The following is an 18,607-nucleotide window of genomic DNA, read 5'->3' on the forward strand; positions in this document are numbered from 1 at the left end:
TGAAATTAAGCTAATCACTTGTCCATCCATATGCTGTTATTTCTGACTCTCCCTTGACTCCAGCAGTAGTGTCTTTGCTGCCTTTTGCTTGCTGATGCTTTCTTCTGCCATTTCTTTCTTCTTATCCTATACCTCTCTTTCCTATCTCTTTAACTTTCTGATCTCTCTCTGCATCTTTTCCCTCCCTTCTCTTTCCTCCCATTGCTTCAGTTCATTTCCCCCCCTTGCTCTGTGATCACAGGAGCTGTGGACCATCAGTGCCAAGGGCTGGCATGTGTGTGAACGCTTTAGATGAGGTTCAGCTCATTTCATGCTTTAATGAGAAAGGCTGTTAAGGAGATATGGGATTGTTTTTCATGAGTGTATCTCAGAGTTCCCAAAAAATTGCATTTAAATTCACAGTGTCTTCTTTCAACCCCATGGCTGGCCTGGTATGTGGCAAAAGAAATGCAGCAAAATGATGAACCCAGCTGAAACATAGACATTTCCCAAATCTGGGTATATTGCATAGAGGGATATAAAGGGATCTCATTTATTTTGTTGTCTTAGAACAGCAATGAAATCCAGATTAGAATGGAAGTTCTCTGTTTTCTAGTACCGTAAACATTCAGAGGGCTATGTGAGCAGTAAATGACCAGTATGGATATGCTGCTGCTTTACACAGCACTTAACTACAGGCAAAAAGATTGTTCAAGATACAGCTGGTGAAAGCCTGAGCAGATAGGACTTATGGAGTTCATGAAACACAGCTGGGAGCTACCCTGTGAGTTTCTGAAGCCAAAGCCAGTTAGCACTGAAGAGACTTAAGACTTCTCAGAAAAAAGGATTTTACTGCAATTCCAGTGTTGACTGTCCCAAGCAGGAGGGTCAGGAGAAAAGCACTATTTAATGAACAAAATAATTAGAACCATTGATGACAGGAAAGCAAAGAATAGTCTTCAAAAATACATTGGGTGGCTTAATTTTCATTTTTGCTACACCAACAACTGGAGTCCATGATGCTATGACATTCCATGGCAGATAACACACAAAGTAGAAAACAAAGTCATTCCTGCAGAGTAGCATGAATGAGTCTGGTCCTTTTTTTGTCCTTTTTACGAAAAAATGAGGCAAAGCATTCATTGCCACATGGAGGCAAACTGACAGTTTGCAGGAGTCGTCTTTAATCAATTCCTAAGCTTCCTGTCTCTCTTCCATGTTATTGTTAATGGCTGAAGTATTTCTGTGTAAAGAGGCATCTCTTTCCAGAGCAGCATCCTCTTCTTTCTGCCTGCTTCAATTATCCATTGGCTCAATTCATTCCGCTCTTTTGCAATTCGGGAAGTGGTGATGAGGTCATGGGTGCTTGACTGTGTCATCGAAGTGCCTGGCCAGGAAACACTTCTGTTGATCTGTAAACATCTAGATAAGCAATGATCATGGGAAATGAATCATAGAATATCCCAAGCAGGAAGGGACTCACAAGGATTGAGTCCACCTTCAGGCTCCATACAGGACCACCAAAAAACCGGATCACAATGAAAGGTAGGGAAAGTGTGGTAGCAAAATGTGGTCAAATATTATCATTCTAGGGGCAGGCTGGATCGGGGGTGGATTTGCTTAGCCTGCTCCTTAGCTGTTTTCTCAGAGAGTTATGTAGAAAAGAGTAACCTATTGTCTTGCCTCTTCTGTGTTTTATATATAAAATATGATCCTTCTGCTGATGGTGAGGCACCAGCATAGGCTGCCCAGAGAAGCTGTGGATGCCCCATCCCTGCAGGTGCTCAAGGCCAGGCCGTGGGCAGCCTGAGCTGGTGGGGGGCCACCAGCCCATGGCGGGGGTTGGAGCCAGGTGGGTTTTGATGTTCCTCCAGCCCCAGCCATTCTACAATTCTCTGCTGGTAGAATTAGTTTAGGATCTGGTTAGACAAGTGTGTGGTTCTCTAGTGGTTCTTCAGCAAGTCAAGTGCTTCAGTGAAGGGGATTTGATGGTCCTTAGCAGGCCAATGCACTGCCTTGTCCAGTACCTCAGTGCTAAAACAGTGATGAGCTAATCCTGCTCTGTGTCCCAATGATGCTCAAAGACTACAAAAGCCGTTTGGGAACAGTAAAAGCACATAGGCCTGTAATGTATTCCTGGCCTCTTAGCTGCCAGGAGGAAGAGTGCAGTCAATGATGCTGTTACAGAATAACCTAACGAAAGTAAAGCACTGCCCACTCTTAGCAGTGACTGGCTGCTGTGTGATGGTGTTTCTCTATCCTTTATTTGTGTAATCCTCTCTGGGGCAACTGCAGGGAGGCCGCTGTTCAGGCGGCCATTTGGACCTGTGATTTAATCCGATTGTTTGGCTTTAGCGATTACACAGCCGTTTGTTTTGTGGAATAACTCTGTGTGCAGAGAAGAATTCTACCTCCCTGTCTGAGTCAGGAGTGAGGAGGGGTAAGGAGATGCTCGGAGCTGCCAGGGAGGAGCACAGCAGAGGCCCTGACCTCTGGTGGTCAGTGAGGTCCCTGTACTCTCAGGGACTTTGCAAATTCAACCTCCAAAAACCTCAGAAAGAGGAAAAATGCATCATTGATCAGATGTCCCCTGCGTGTGGAAATGGTGCTTTCAGATTTTTAGCCTTTGCTCAAACCTCTGCTGGATTATAGTTCTTTATTAATATTGTTGGGTCTTTCATATTTTGTGTGAGCGTAAATGTCTGTGTATGCTACAGCATCTTTCACTGTGTTTCCGTAATGGTATTGCTGTGATTAACAATTGCAGCTATCAAAACCCACCAGAACGAGATTCGATTGCCTAATTTCAATTAACTGCTTCCAAAGAAATGACAGTGCTTAAAACCTGAGCTTTTCTTGTCTTTTCTTCCTTCAGGGGTGCATTCTCTGAAGTTGTTTTGGCTGAAGAAAGAGCTAGTGGGAAACTGTTTGCAGTCAAGTGCATTCCCAAGAAGGCACTGAAGGGGAAGGAAAGCAGCATAGAGAATGAAATTGCAGTCCTGAGGAAGTAAGTACCAGACCTTCATTTCTGCTTCTTTGTTTCCCTTATGCTCCTGCACTGAAGGAACAGGAACAGTGATTGACAAGTGTGACTGGAGGTTGTTCAGCCTGTCACAGGCAGACAAGAACGCCCGCAATTAAACGAGGCTGAAAATGTTTTGAGAGATGCTGGTTTTCTCTCATATTAAGCCAGTCCAGATGACTGCAAAGTGACGTTGAAGAGGAGTTAGGCTGGAGTTAAAACCTATGATGGTCTGCAAAGCCCTTTCCCGCTAATAATGTCAGCAGTTGGGTCACCTGCTTTGAGCAGAGTAAGAGCAGGGTTGTTCTTTCCAAGTGCTCAGTGCAGATTATACACTGTTTGCTGTCAAACTTAGAGCGTGCTGCAGATGGCTGTAGGTGATGGTGGTAGTCTCCCATACCATGGAGAGGTATATCTGGAAGGAACATCCCAGGGCAACTTCTGTTCTATCAGAATTGTCCATGATGTGCAATTCTTTCCTGTCCGTGAGTGTAAGACACAACTAAAGCATAAATAAGCAGCTCATGACTGCTATGAACTCATTGCAGTCATTAGAGGCTCTAAAGGTTGCATTCATCTCACCTGATTTGAACGTGTCACCTTTGAATTTCTTTCTATTTAATGGCAAACGATTAGTGACTTTAGGATTGGTCCATATAATCTGTTCTATTCTTCTAAAAGCAACTTTTTTTCTCATTGAAATCAAAGTACTACAACTATATAGAAGTCTACACTGGACTGGAGCAAACTGATGCCTGCTGCACTGCTGTTCCCAGTGGGGCTTCTTCCCAGCTTTTGTCTTGTAGAAGCTGATAGCTCACTGTTTGAGCACAGTGATTTGTCTGAACAAAACTGATCCCGAATCTTTAAAACTGTCTGGATATTTATGCACTAAATGCTCAGACAGCCTAAGATTGCCTAAGATTTGCCTAAGACAGCAAATTCAAGGGCAAACTTGGCCATGTCAGTAGTCAGAAGGGATTCTATTAAGCAGACGTAAGGAAGTGAGGCTCCAAACAGGCACAAGCACTTGTTGCTGTTGCTTTCCCATGGCCAGATCCATATCAGGTCAATGCAGTTTACACTCGGTGTTAAATGCAGTGTGCTGGCTTGCTATGTGGAGGTACTATGAACCTGTCATTAAGCCCAAATCTCTGCCATCTTCATGATCAGGTAGTAATGGATGCTGGGCAGCTTGAAACATTCACTGTGCATATGGGTCTTTCCCCTGATACTCATACGTTGGTATAAGAGCAGAGAACACAGCACCTGGGCTGGACTATTCTCACTGCAGTGGCAGGGGATGGAGTGGGTGTAGTGGTTTAACCTGGCAGGGAGCTCAGCACCACAGAGTCGTTTGCTCCCAATGGGACTGGGGAGAGAATAATTAAAAAAAAACCAACAAAATAGAACTTGTGGGCTGAGATGAAAACTATTTACTAAGACAGAAAAGGAAGAGAGAAAAAAGTAATGATAATAATGTGTGTATATATGTATATATATATGTATATATATATATATATATATATATAAAACAAGTGACACACACGCAATTGCTCACCACCCACCAAGCGGTGCTAAGCCAGTCTCCAAGCAGGAGCTGCTCTGCCAGCCAATTGCACTGCTTTTCAGTGGGTTTTTTTGAGTGATGTCATATGGTATGGAATATCCCTATGGCCAGTTCAGATCAGCTGTCCTGGTCCTGTCCCCTTTCAGCTTCTGAGATGCTCTTGGCTCTGTGCAATGCAGCTCAGCAACAACTAAAGGATCGGTCTGTTATCAAAGTTGTTTTTCTCCTAAAGACAAAGCATAGCATCATATCAGACACTGCAGAGGAAATATCAACTCTGCCCCAGCTGAAACCAGGTCTGTGGGCAGAAAAGTCCTTAATTCATTCTACTTTGTCTCTCATCCTACATTCACTAAGGCCGTAAGAAAGACCTGTCTTATTTTTTTAATCTGCATGTCATTGTATTTATTCTGAAAATAGGCATCTTTGCTAGCAGACACAGCACTGAATTTGTATGCACCACCAAGGAAACACTTAGACAGATCCAGTTTGTTATTTTCTGCTGTTGAGGAGAGAAGATATCAACCTGTTCCTTTGTTGAATTAATTATCTGCCTCTAAAAAGTAGAAATAGAATTGAAAGGGGTGAAGTGGATCCTGAGCAGCTGTTGCTAAGCTCCAAAGGCATCTAGGCATTCTGCCTTTGTTTCTGGTAGCTTTCTACCAAGTAGGGATGGGAAGTGTGTGTGATGTCTGATCAGTGGGTAGACTGCCAGAGCCCCAGGCTGCCACAGCCATGCCATGCCATGCACTAATTGGCCACGTCTGCAAAGGATGCGCGCAGATGCCTGGCAGAGGGATTTGTCCCTGTTCCCTGTGAGGGTTGTGCAGAGCTCAGAGGATGGATGCAAAGCAAATATAAATATGCGCTTTTGTTCATCCTGTTCTCCCTTTCTATTTTTGCATTATGTCTTTGGAGTGCATAATCTCTGATGGGATTAAAGTCCCAGAGGACTCCCTGCAAAGCTGAAATGCAAGAGAACTCTTTGTGTCCCCTTCAGACATTTCTGGGGACAGTCAGAGATCATAAAATCATAGAACCATTAAGGTTGGAAAAGACCACCAAGGTCATGTAGTCCAACCATTAACCCATCACCACCATGCCCAATAAATTAGATGGTGCTGACCATGTCCAGAACTGATACACACAAATGTCACATGTGCTTTGTACCCTCTGGAAGAGGTCTGTCCCAATGTCAGTCCTGCCAAAATCACACAGATCTGACAGAATCGAGCTGGAGAAAGGTTTGCAGGATGCTGTCTGTTGAAGTCATGTTTTAATAATGTCTTTTGAATTCAGGATTGAAAGCATGAATGTTATGACCAAAATCTGTGCAACTTGCTGTAATGATCCTGCTATAGCAGGGGGTTGGACTTGATGATCCTCAGAGGTCCCTTCAACCCCTACAATTCTGTGATTCTATAAAATCCCTTGGAAATTCTCTCATTTCTTCTGCTGACTTCCAGCATGACCTGAAATGTCTTCTGTCTTAAATATTTATTGTCTGTGAAACAGCCAAAAAATTTTTGAACAAGAAGTTTCACCTGCAGAACCTTTGGCTTTCCTTTCCCATGTCAGCAGATGCAGGAGAGTGGGTCCAAGAAAGGAATTTTCTGGTCTAGGCTTTTAGTGCAAAACCATCACAGCGTCCTACCAACTTCTCTGTCTCACCTAAAAACCCATTGGAAGTGCTAACCAAACACTCTGTGTTGGGGAAGGCTGATGGTGCCCATGCAGAGTTCATGGAAGGTAGGCTAGGAGATTTTATCTTTTGGATGCTCTCTGTCTGTAGGCTTGGCCACTGTTGCTGCCAAGACAAAATGACACATTTTAGAAGCGATGTTCTGCTAACAGAGGAGCGAACTGCCAGCCAACTGATCTGCATGTTTGTGCCAGTGCCAGAGTGAATCATGCACACTCCAACATTTTATTTTTCCGTGGCCAAGAAATCTGTTCTTAAAAAAGAAAAAAAGACGGAAGAGCCGTTAAGTCAATATTTACGCCTAGCAACCTTAACAGGGTTCTTCCAATATGGACTCTCTTGTTTCCCGTGGAAATCCATGGCAACATTCCCCAGAGGCTCTTCTGGGTGGGGACGTAGTGGGAAGGAGCTCGCTGCTGGGTGCAATGCTGGCACGAGTGATGCATGCAGCTAATCCAGGAGCCTGACAAATTCTTTTGTCCTCTTCTCAGCAAAGCGTTTAAGCATGTGCCCAATTTTGGATGATAATTGATCCCTGTGAAATCAGTGGACTCCTTGAGATTACCTTGCTGAACTTGGGCCTAAAGGGATGCTTCGTAGCAGGGGAAAAATCATGTAATCATTAAGGCTGGAAAAGACCACTGAAATCACCAGTCCAAAGATCAACCCATTCCCACCATGCCAACTCACCACATCCCTCAGTGCCACATTTACACTTTTCTTGAACACCTCCAAGGATGGTGACTCAACCACCTCCCTAGGCAGCCTGTGACAATGCCTCACCACTCTTTATGAGAAAAAATGTTTCCTAACATCCAATCTGAACCTCTCTTGCTACAACTCAAGGCAATTACCTCTCATCCTATTGCTGTAATTTGGGAGAAGACGCCAACCCCCACCTCACCACAGCCTCCTTTCAGGCAGATGCAGAAACAAGGTCTCCCATAGCCTTCTCCAGATGAACAATCCCAGTTCTCTCAGCTGCTCCTCAGAAGACTTGCGCTCCAGACACTTTACAGCTTTGTTGCCCTTCTCTGGAAACACTTCAGCTCTGTGAACTAGCTCTTCATGAGGAACAATACTGCACTGGGGTACACAAACTTCTTCTGACCTGAAATATGGGGAGTTTCATAACCTGCTCAGAAAGCAACACTTTTCTGTTTTTAAGCAGAAGGGTAAATGCAATCTCTTCCATTGTTTGCTGTAAAATAGTGGCAATTTATTCCCAGTATGATAACTGTGCAGGTGTGAACAGGCTGAAGGATGAATTGGCTGTCAGACGGGTTTCTGCAGGCAGTAGGTGGTGTGAAGAGCTGGGATGCAGCAAGGCACCAGTCTAAGCTCCAAAGAAGTAGAACAAAACAACCTTGTAGGAGTCAGACAGAAAAATATGCCTTATTATTATTTTTCAATGTATCTTGTTGTTGTTTTTTTTTTTCTTGGCTACAATACTTTTTATTGAAGAGAAACTTTCTAAGTAATACCTGCACAGGTTCGGTGCTGAGTCAGGGGAAGGTGAAGAGAAGGATCAGTGCACCCAAGAGTATTGATTACTTCCTAGCAGCCACATGTACAAATTAAAGTCTTGTTAAACAGATGCTGTTTAGCTAGCAAATCAGACTCTGTTTCACTTAGTTTCTGCTGAACAGGGATTTTTAAAATATTTTATAAACTCTTTAGATATGTCCCCCCTCTCATCTGCTCTGTAATCTCCTAGATCCTTGGGGAGAGGCCCCATTAAATTCCTTATTACAAATCTGAGCCATGCCTAAATACAGGCTGAAGACATGTTCCCTATTAAGCAGCTGGTGAATGGTCTGGAGCACAAGTCTTACGGGGAGCAGCTGAAAGACTTGGGATTGTTTAGTCTGGAGATGAGGAAGCTTAGGGAGAATTTATCACTCTGTAGAGCTTTCTGAAAAGAGGTTGTAGTGATGTGGGGATTGGTCTTTTCTCTCAGGTAACAGCGATAGGATGAGAGAGACTGGCCTTAAGTTGTACCAGGGGAGGTTCAGGTTGGATATTAGGAAAAAACCTCAGAAAGGGTTGATGAGGCATTGGCACAAGCTGCCCAGGGAGTGGTGGAGTCACCGTCCCTGGAGGTGTTCAGGGAAAGGGCAGATGTGGCACTGAGGGATGTTAGTGGGCATGGTGGAGGTGGGTTGATGAATGGACAAATGATCTTATTGGTCTTTTCTAACCTATATGATTCCATGATTCTATGTTTTGCTCCTTTTCAATAGCACATTGATGAGAAACTCCTCCTAAAATTTCTGTCCTCAGCTCTTACTTCTGTAAGGGCTTATCCATCCCAGGCGAACCCCATAGTCTCCAGGAAGCTGAAGCAACATGTAGTTTTGAAATCCATTAGTTATCTCTCGTTAAACTCTTCTGTGCAATTTAACTCCAAATAAAAGGCAACGTTAATTCTGAATAAAACTGTTCATGCAGAAACTTAATGCACCTTAACACAAATTTAGGCATTTAATTAATTTGGATGAATGTTCCTGAGTGACTTTGTAGGTTAGAACCTCCTGTTCAACCCACTGGATGTTTTTGATTCAAAAAACAAAGCTCTTGCAAGCCTGGTTGATCCCATACTCCAGTTTCCCAATCCAGAGGTGGGCTGGTGCCCACCAATGCTCTACAATGGCAATTATTTTTCTCTGAGAGATCACCCAGCTGGAGCACAGGGCCAGACAAACTGAAGAAGAGACGCTCAGATCCTGTGGCAGTGAGTGTTAGTGTAAAAGCAATGGTAATTAGGTCGTGTAACTGGTGTATAAAGAAACTACTGTGGGACTGGTGTTTAAGTAGTCAATGACTAATTACCTCTTGATGCTCCAGTGGTAAGAGCTCTTTTCCTGTAAAGAAATGAGTGAGATAGTTAAGAAAGGGAAAAAAATAATAATAAAAAAAACTCAAACACTTGGCAACTCTATCTGTCAGATAAAATCATTTCTCTGAAGTTTTGCTTACTCTATAGACAAAACAGGCTTGCTGTTTTTTCCTTTTTTTTTCCCCACCCTATGAATAATGGTAAAAGGATAGGCTGCCTCAGCAAGAACTGAAGAGACAGCTGGTTGTTATATTAAGTAATCACTTTCAGAGAAAGCTTTTACGTAGATTTACTAGCTAAAACCTGGCTTGCACATACCACTGCAGTAGTGCTTGTTGACAGAAGGCTGGGTCTGCCCTCCCCGAGCTCTGAGCTCTGCCAGCTGCAAATCCCAGGTCTTCCCAAAATCTGCATCCCCAGCAGAATCCTGAGGGTAGATCAGGATTCCCCAGGTAGGGGAGTGATACTGGGTGGAAGGGAGAGTTAGGTAAGCTGTTAGGAAGAAATTCTTTACCCAGAGGGTGGTGAGGCACTGGCACAGCTGCCCAGAGAAGCTGTGGATGCCCCATCCCTGGAGGTGCTCAAGGCCAGGCTGGATGGGGCCCTGGGCAGCCTGAGCTGGTGATGGGCAGCCTTGTGTATGGCAGGGGGTTGGAACTGGATGATCTTAAAGGTCTCTTCCAAGCCAAGCCATCCTATGATTCTGTGATGGTGATGTCAGTGGCCAAAGAACAGGGCTGCCCCAAGGATATATTTGTTGGCATTGCACATGGATGGACTTCATTCCTGCCCATGGGGCCACATTTAGTGCTAGGCACTACTGCAGGCATGGCCCCTAGAGAGGCAAGCTAGACATGGAAAAGAGCCAAAATCTACAACATGCAGGGTAGGGGGCTGTTTGGGCTTAACTTAAAGCTGACATCAGCTTTGGTCCATGAGATCATCACCCAAATGAAGAAAATGCAAACAGCATGAGTCGCCCTTCTCAGATATCAGGCAAAAGTGAATCTGACCCTATATATATAGGTATGGCATAAGATAGCTTTATCTTGGCACTACTTCTTGACTTCTTGCTAAGCAGCACATTTTGCTGCAAAGAATTCACACTAGTGGAAAAAAAGCATAGTGAAATGTGAAACAAAGCTGACACCGTTTTTGATCACTGAGATGCTGGAAACTTTGCAGGGGAAGACTTTGCAGGCAGGGCTGCCCAGATCATATTTCATTTGAGATTAGATATAAGCTGATGTAGGGAAGCAGATCACAGCATCTGAAAAATCCTAAAATGCATTAAATGAAGAAGGAAATAGTAAACACAAACAAAATCTGTGATATCTTCTCATACATAGTTTTATCTACTACTAAGCAACGTGCTCCTCAATAGCTTTTCAGTGGTGTGCAGGTTTCAGTTTTTCAGTCTGCCCTCCTGCAGCGTGCTCAGAGACTGCTGTGTTCCTTGAATGAGGCTACAGTGTGAGAAGCTGTAGCCTGATTTCCAGATGACAGAGTGGCTGTGCTCCTTCTGAGGAGCGGTGCTTTACCAAACATCCCTTACATAACTGTTCCTCAAGGTCAGCCCATGCCCTGACTCATCCCAAAAGATGGGCCCCAAGAGATGGGGGCAGGTCTAGGGGGATAAGCGTACAGCAGAGCTCAGTGCTCCCGCATGAGGATTAATTTGATACACTTTGGAAGAAACAGCTGCTTTCTGAAATAGTTACTCCGAGATGCTTTCAAATTAGCAGAATGTGTTTTTCAGTATAAGCTGCGCCAAGCGTCTGCTTTATGCAGAGCCCATCCTCTGCATGACTGCATGCACAAAGCTGGGGTCCTTTCAGAGCTTTTAGCTAAAGAATGACAAAACGTACCCTGTTTTCATGTGTTTATTACTCAGGAAGATGGTTACAAGCATATTGCATTGATACAAGTTCCTGATTATTTGTGCTGTTGTCTGTTACCTAAAAGGAACAAATTGTCAAGAGGCATAAAGACTCTTTAATAAGATCCAACAGTTTGATAAATGACTCAGCCTTATATCTGGACACATAAGGTCTGTGTCACTCCCACATATTCAAAGCAAAAAGTTGCCTTTCTGGTGAGCACCTGCCTCCAGTAGGGCCTCATAGAGCACCCAGTCCTTGCTTAGGAGGACACATATCTGTTTGGCCAACCCACGCCATGGTAGATGTTGGTTTGTGTTTAGAGGATGCCAGTTGTTGATTGGTGCAGTGATAACAGGGAAAAGTATTTTCACAGCTCATTGCAGTCTAAATCTTCCATGAAGCGTTGGTGCTGAAGATGTGGTCCTAAGTGGCTCCACTGAGTGAAATACTTCTTCTTGCTTTTTTCATAGGGCTCTTCATAGCTCATCTGGAATACTTTATCTGAAACAAAGTTGTTATGCTACGATTTTTCCCCATGAAAGCCATTTCTTCATTTGGAGAAAGTATAAAAGGCTACTTACAGGCCTCGTGGCATTTGCAAAGTGAAGATGTCATTGTCAAAATGCTATCTACAAATTGCATTTTGCCTCTTTTCTGATTTAATCCTGAAACATTAACTAGAGGAATTCAGTGTTAAATATTAAGCTATTGTAATGCCCTATTGGAGCCAGTTAGCTTAACCACACAACTTCCATATTTTAATGATTGATAAGTTATTTACTTTTGCAGTCCAAGCACCTCAATGGATATTCCTCTATCTCATTTTCTTGCTATTAAAATCCATGGCATTAATTCATAGAGCATTGCAGAGTGGTGAATTAGGGTATAATTTTCAAAGTGCTGCATAAAGTAAAACAAGTAAATGCAAGGTAGGATTCATCGGGCCAGCTGGAAGCTTCCTCAAGGTACACAGCTGCATCTGAGCTCACATCTTGCTTGCTTAGGAAATCATCAGATATGCATTTCTAAGTGGATCAGAATGTACAGGCAGGAAAAAAACAAGTATTCCAAAAATGTCAGTTCGTGGAGGTAGAAACAGGAATCTTATCAGACATGACAGTTTCATAAGCACCCCTTGTCTAAAGCAGTTGTTTACTCCTAGGAGCATGCTGGAATACTTTGTGAATACAAACCACTGCATTTTAGGCCTCCACTACGTGGAATTAGACCAGCAGAGGTATTGCTGGGCCAATTTTGTGGTTGATGAACTCTGTGTGAATTTAAACACCTCAGTTGGCAACTCTCTTCTGGAGGGTTGTGGTTAATGGCTCTATGGAGGTCAGTGATGAATGGTGTCCACCAGGCATCCGACTTGGGACTGGTGCTCTTCAACATCTTTATCAATGACACAGAGAGTAGGATTGAGTGTACCTTAGCAATCTTGCTGACATCAAGCCGGTGTAGTTGACACAATAGAAGGAAGGGATGCCAACCAAGGGGACCTGGACAGGGTCAGAAAGTGGATGCATGAGAACCTAATGCGATTTAGCAAGGCTAAGTGCAAGGTATTGAATTGGGTCAGGTCACTCCCAAATACGTGTACAGACTGGGAGAAGAACTCATTGCAAGCAGCCCTGCAGAGAAGGACTTGGGTTTCCAGGGGATGAAAAGCTGGACATGAGCCAGCTGTGTGCTCTTACAGACTGGAAGGCCAAATGTATCCTGTGCTGCATCAACAGAGGGGTGGCAACAGGGAGAGGGAGGGGATTATAAAGTCCCCTGATAAACACGAGGGGAGCTTATAAACATTAGAAGACTTTTTACATATTCTGATAGTGATAGGACAAGGGGGGATGGCTTTAAACTAAAGCAGAGGAGATTTAATTTTGACATCAGGAAGAAATTCTTTACTCAGAGGGCAGTGAGGCACTGCTGCCCAGAGAAGCTGTGGGGCCCTAGGCAGCCTGAGCTGGTGGGGGCAACCATCCCACAACAGGGGTTGAAAATGGGTGGGCTTTGAGGTCCCTTCCAACCTATGATTCTGCCTTCCATTTTCATTTATAGAAGATGAATCACAATTACATTTTCTCTCTTGCTAAGGTCATGATTCCACGTGTCTGGAACCAGAGTTTGGTACAAGGGGCTGGCTCTGACCTTAAGAAAATGGCAAAATATTTTCACTCCATCCCATATTCAGCTGCACCACATTAAACCTAGAGGCTACCTTTGCGTTTTGAATACATCCTGTGTTGACAGCTGCATAAATTAATTGGTATTTTGCCAACTAAGCCTGCAGTTGTCATCTGTACCACATATTGATTCAGACTTAAAATGCTTACTCAGACTTGGTTTGTGCTCACTAGGAATTTTGCAGGAAAAAAAAAAAAGCAAAATAAGAGATACACAGCTATGGATTTCATCTTTGACCAAGAAAAAAATGATGATTATCTTGTTATGAATTAATTAAATTAAAAAAATACATATCAGAAATTCTATTTTTTAACATACCTTATATTCATATGATGTTAGCTTAAACAGAATAGATTTGTTTTACCCTGAAGTGAGACTGGCCATGCTATGGGGTCATGCTTCTGCAGCTACAGGACTTTAATCAAACCAGTTTTCAAAGTAAACCTAAAATTTTCCTTCTTTGCATCCGTGTTTCTGTTTCTCTTGTTATTAGATAATTGCACAGCTCTTAATCCTTGTAAGTACTCAAAACTGTGGGTTGGTTTAAGTACTGGCAGTTTGTGAGCAGACTAGAAAATAATTTCCATAAGAACGTATGACAGCTCTTACTTTGCCAGATATTTTATCAAATTAAAGTTCTTGAGCATTACACTAAATAGGGATGCTATTGCCTCCCTATTACTGCTTTTTTTCCCCTAAGGGAATAGATATAGGTGAATTCAAGCTTTCTTAGTGACAAAGCCATCTTTTTTGAATGCATATCTTCACAGAATTGATTTCTTTATTGTCAAAATTTGTTTAAAACTTTGGACATATTAGCAAGAAGCATTCGCAAATAATCTAGGGTGTTTTATAGCTCCACACTGAATCAGAAACAACCAACAAATGCAAGGCAAATGCCAGGTATGCTTTTGCACACCAGCACTGACTCCTTCTGAGATTAGTCCAAAATTTCTATATATACTCCATTTGGGTTCCACCAAATGGAATAACAGCCTGCTTCAAATATCTTCATACCTTTGTGATATCTGCTGTCTTGACTGACGCACCAGGGATTAAACTGGGACCCTTTGGGATTTACACATGTGTGTCTGTGCATCCTCAGCTAATTCAAGCCATGATGGAATGGGCACTGGGCAAGTTGACTCTTGCTGACATACTTTTTTGAAAAATATACCAACGTGTGATTATTTTTTCACTGTTTGATCCTTTTTTTCCCCTCCATCCACCAAAAGCAGAGGAGTCCACATGTAGCAGCCATATTTGGCATCATACGCTTTGCCAAGATGTGCTCTGGAGCAGAGCAATCTGGTTATCCCATGTCTGCTGTAAACTTGGTAATTAGAACAGAAAACAGCAGCTGTTCACAACTTTTCTCTTAAAAGGGATAATACAGGATTTCTAACTGCAAACAAAGGGGAAAAGTCTTTGTGTTCGTTTTTAAATGCTCTCTCTGTGAATCATAACAAATATGTGAATATGGCACGATCCACATGCAGCCTTAATCTGCATTTATACAGAAATGCTAGTTTTCCCATTCTAAAGATCAAATCTTACTGTAACTGTGATGGCTCTCTGCTTTTAGCTTTCCTGCGCGTGGCTGCTGGAAGGGAAGCAGAAACCTTCATGATGAACTTTGAAACCTTTCCTTCTGTGTTCCTTGGGCACTTGTGGGTAGAGCTGTTGTGTGCCCTGCAGCATTTAGATCTTGAAGGCATTGTCCTTCCCTTATATGGTGCACAAAGCCTGCATCTAGGCTGTGCGGCATCAGCATGGGTAAATGAGCGCTTGCCGTTAGCAAATAGACGAGGGTAATATGAGCTAATGCTATTCTGGTCAATAGGAAAATTCAAAGCTGTTGAACTTGGTTACATGACTTGTTGAGGCTCCCTTGAGAATTTCAGCCCAAAGCAAAAGTGGAAAGAAGCCCTAAGCTGAGGACTGTGAGCTTTTACCTTCTGCAGTCCCACAGTGAGCACATAGGGTCTCATAACACAGCAGATGTGCTGTACAGCATCCATTCTTGCTTCCAATGTTTCCTAAACTACTATCTCCAAAAAATCAGTTCCTTCTTCCCAGTATTTCATAAATCAACATGGCTTTACTGTTCCAAAGATAGTTATCCCATCTCCAAGCACATGTATCTGCAGCACAGCTCAGCCAACACAGGAACACGGCTTCCCCATTGAGGTAGCTCTCCACCACCTCTGCGTTATGGGTAGGTAAACTGGATTTTTGTGGTGTTTCAGCTGATTTATGCTGCTGTGACTGAGTCCTGACTTCACCCTGCAGAGGAGGAATCTGCCAGGGACCTGCCATGTCCTCTTCCCTATCCTCTTCCCTCCATGTAGCTGTAGATCTGGAACAAGGGGATCCAAAAAGATGCTTGTATAACAGGAAAGTGGTCTCTATCTTACAAAAAAGGGTTTTCTCCTCCCCTATCTTGCTGCTGACACTGAAGTAGTTTTCCTTCTAGAAATGAAAAGTCCAGGCACAGAGTTCACCACCAAACTTCACTCTGAAAAGATGGAGATGGCACATAGAAGTTTTCTCTTCTTGGCTCTGAATTACTGACGTGGCTCTGAGTTGCTGACTTGGTTTAAAATTCCTTCTTTCATTGGAAGCATATGCTTCTGATTTTCTTTCTTATGGTGACACAGTTTGCACTCTTACCCAAGAGCTGTTTTCTTAATAAGACCAACTATATTTGGAATCACTTTGAATTGCTCTTGAGATGGAAGATTAATGTCAACATTTCTGGCAGTTTTTCACTATCTTTTTCCCAGTAAATGAGTGTTAAACAACTATTCAAGCAGGGAATACCTACAGCACTTCTTTCTGAACATGATTTGATTTGTTTCATTTTAATGCTGAATAAGCTCCTAGTGTAGCTAATAAAAGTAAATGTATTAGCAGTAACACTGGTGGAGGATTTTGTAGAAAGGGTATGTTGATGACTACAGAAGGCTATGCTTTGCATCAATTTACATACAGGGAAGTCTTATAAACTGTAGAGACCTGGGTCATGGGTCATATGCAGACAGTGTCACACATCTGGATCCCACTGAAAACTGTGGACTGGGGATGTTAGGAGACCTTTTATTTTTTGACATTCAGCTATAAAATTTTCTATACCATATTCATGCCCAATTCATCCATATAGGATACAATGCTCTCTGTTTTTGGGCTTCACTTTGGACTGTAAGCCAAAACATCTGCTCTAACTCTCAAGATCTGGTCATGGGAGTCCCTTAGCACTGTGATCCCTCCTGGTGTGGTCCTTGGCTTTCTGCATCCCTGAAGGCAGCAGCTCAGAGGTTGGGCACACCCTAAAGCATCTCAAAGTACAGAGCTTACAGTCTCATTGGTATGGATTGTATTTTTGTATTTCTCTATTACATGTCAGAACATGTCTAGTACTATATTGGAAACCTATTAAGAGGAATATACTTTTTTTTCTTCGTTTAATTTTCTCCCCACATGGGTGCTTGTTTTGTGTAATCTGTCTATTTTCAATAAGCAGAGTTGAGTAGAGCTCCTCTTTATAGACATTGGCTGGTGCTTCGAGTCCTCCCCTATGTGTACTCTGCAGCTAAAAGTGTTCTCATGGCACATTGTGATTTATGGGGAGAGTGACAGGAGGAAAAATGCATTTGCAGAGTAGTGTAATCCTGAAAAGAGTACTTGATTTGTTGATAAACCTCAGCTGCATTTTATCTTCATTTATTAAGTAAGTGCTCCTGTGAGGTTTGAGTAACTGAAAGATAGGGAGAGCTGATCTGGGAGGGTAGTGAAGCTGTGGGGGTGAAATATGATAAAAACCCACAGCCAAGAACATGAAGTACCAGGAAACTGAGTAAAAAGAGGGATTCTGGTGGAGGAATCAGCTCCTTGACTGCTGAGGGCAATTTATTTCTTGTATTTAGGAGAATGAAAGAGTGAAAGCCCAAGAGCTTTTTCTGGAAATGGCTTTCCAGCAGTAGCTTTCAACTGTCTGAACAGGCAGGTTCTTCTATTTTTTTCCCCAGTCTTTTGCACACTGCAGGCTGGAAAACACCTCTCTGAAGCATGGGGGGAATGAAAAGGAAATTAAAACAAGCAAACAAAAAAATCAACTCCAGAGAAAGCAGAAACTAGCCATGGCAGGTTATAACTAACACGGAGCACCATGCTGGGTGCCTCCAGTATCAGTGCAATTGCTGAGTTAATGTTGGATATGGCTTTTAGGAAATCTCTGTACGTGTATTTTTTTCCTTGTAAGTTCCTGAGCCCATAGCATTCTTCATCAGGCTTGCAGGAACCACAAACAATCCTTGCCTGTTCCTGCACTGTGGTTTTCCTAGGAATCACAATGAAGTTAAGATGACAAAAAAAAAAAAAAAAAAAAAAAAAAAGGCAGTAAGGCAGCTTGTTCCTCCTGCATGGGGAGAGTGCATGAGCAAACAAGACTTCTCTCAGCCTCTTCCAGGCTAAGCCTTTCATTTGGAGGGTCCTAAAAGAGCATCTCCTCCTTGAGCCTACTCCTGCTGAGTTGTAGCAGAGCCCAAATAAAATAGCATTTCTGAAGCAAAATCATCAGCACTGATGAGTTACATAAATAACTCATTGTTATCTAGAGCTAAAAGCAGTATTGGGAGAGAACAGTTAATTAAAAACTGCTTTGCAATGCTGTATGTCTCTTTGTATTGGAACAAAAGTGGAACATTGTTGAGTAGGTGATCAGGCTACTGGTAAGCAGTTTTCCTCATGCTTTCTCCTCTTAAAATTGGATAACATTGGGTATTGGCGCTGATCAAAGAAGTTGTCTAGTGTCTGTTTTGGTGGGACTAGAAGACTTTTCTATAGCTCTGTCAGTAGGACTTAGGGGTGGAAGCTCGATGATCTTTAAGATCACTTCCAACCTAAGCCATGCTGTGATTCTATGACTTGTCATGTAACAAAACAGAAATGCTTCTTCCCTGGGATCACTACACTTGTAGTATTCCACCCTTCCCAACAAAGCATAATGCATGTGCACATTACTTTAAATAGTAAATATACATAGCACATGGCTCCTTTAATGTTAGTATGATTGCATAATCCAGGAGAAAGGGGGAATGTTATGGGAGCATTCAGAGCAACTTGTACTCTGAATGAGGTTCCCAAACAGTTAATTCCCAATGCATTTTTTTGTTCTCCATGCTTAGAATAGGAGGAAAAAAAAAACCAAAATCTGAAAGAAGTGCAGTCAAATGCTAGGAATGTGAATAGGAACTGTGAACCTCCATGAAAATTTGCAGTTTGTTCAAATTTGCCTTTTGTATTTTATACACAGTGGACTTTTACAGGTGAGCTCTGGAAGCTATAAAAGCCAAGCAAAATTATATGTGTGATCACCCTTGCACTCGAGGAAGCTGTTTCTGAATGTCATTACAGGCACATC

At 42.7% G+C, this 18,607-nt stretch overlaps 1 protein-coding gene across 1 annotated transcript in view; it reads left to right on the forward strand.

Annotated features, from left to right (window-relative positions):
* The window catches only part of CAMK1D (calcium/calmodulin dependent protein kinase ID), a 218,254-nt gene that overhangs the window by 89,817 nt on the left and 109,830 nt on the right, over positions 1-18,607 (forward strand). The window contains exon 2 of the mRNA XM_085215915.1: positions 2,855-2,986. Coding sequence (XP_085072041.1) covers positions 2,855-2,986 — 132 coding nt within the window. The remainder of the gene's footprint in view (positions 1-2,854; positions 2,987-18,607) is intronic.

Source organism: Meleagris gallopavo, chromosome 1 (assembly GCF_905368555.1).
Source record: "Meleagris gallopavo chromosome 1, MGAL_WU_HG_1.1, whole genome shotgun sequence".
In the NCBI taxonomy this organism is placed as follows: Eukaryota; Metazoa; Chordata; class Aves; order Galliformes; family Phasianidae; genus Meleagris; species Meleagris gallopavo.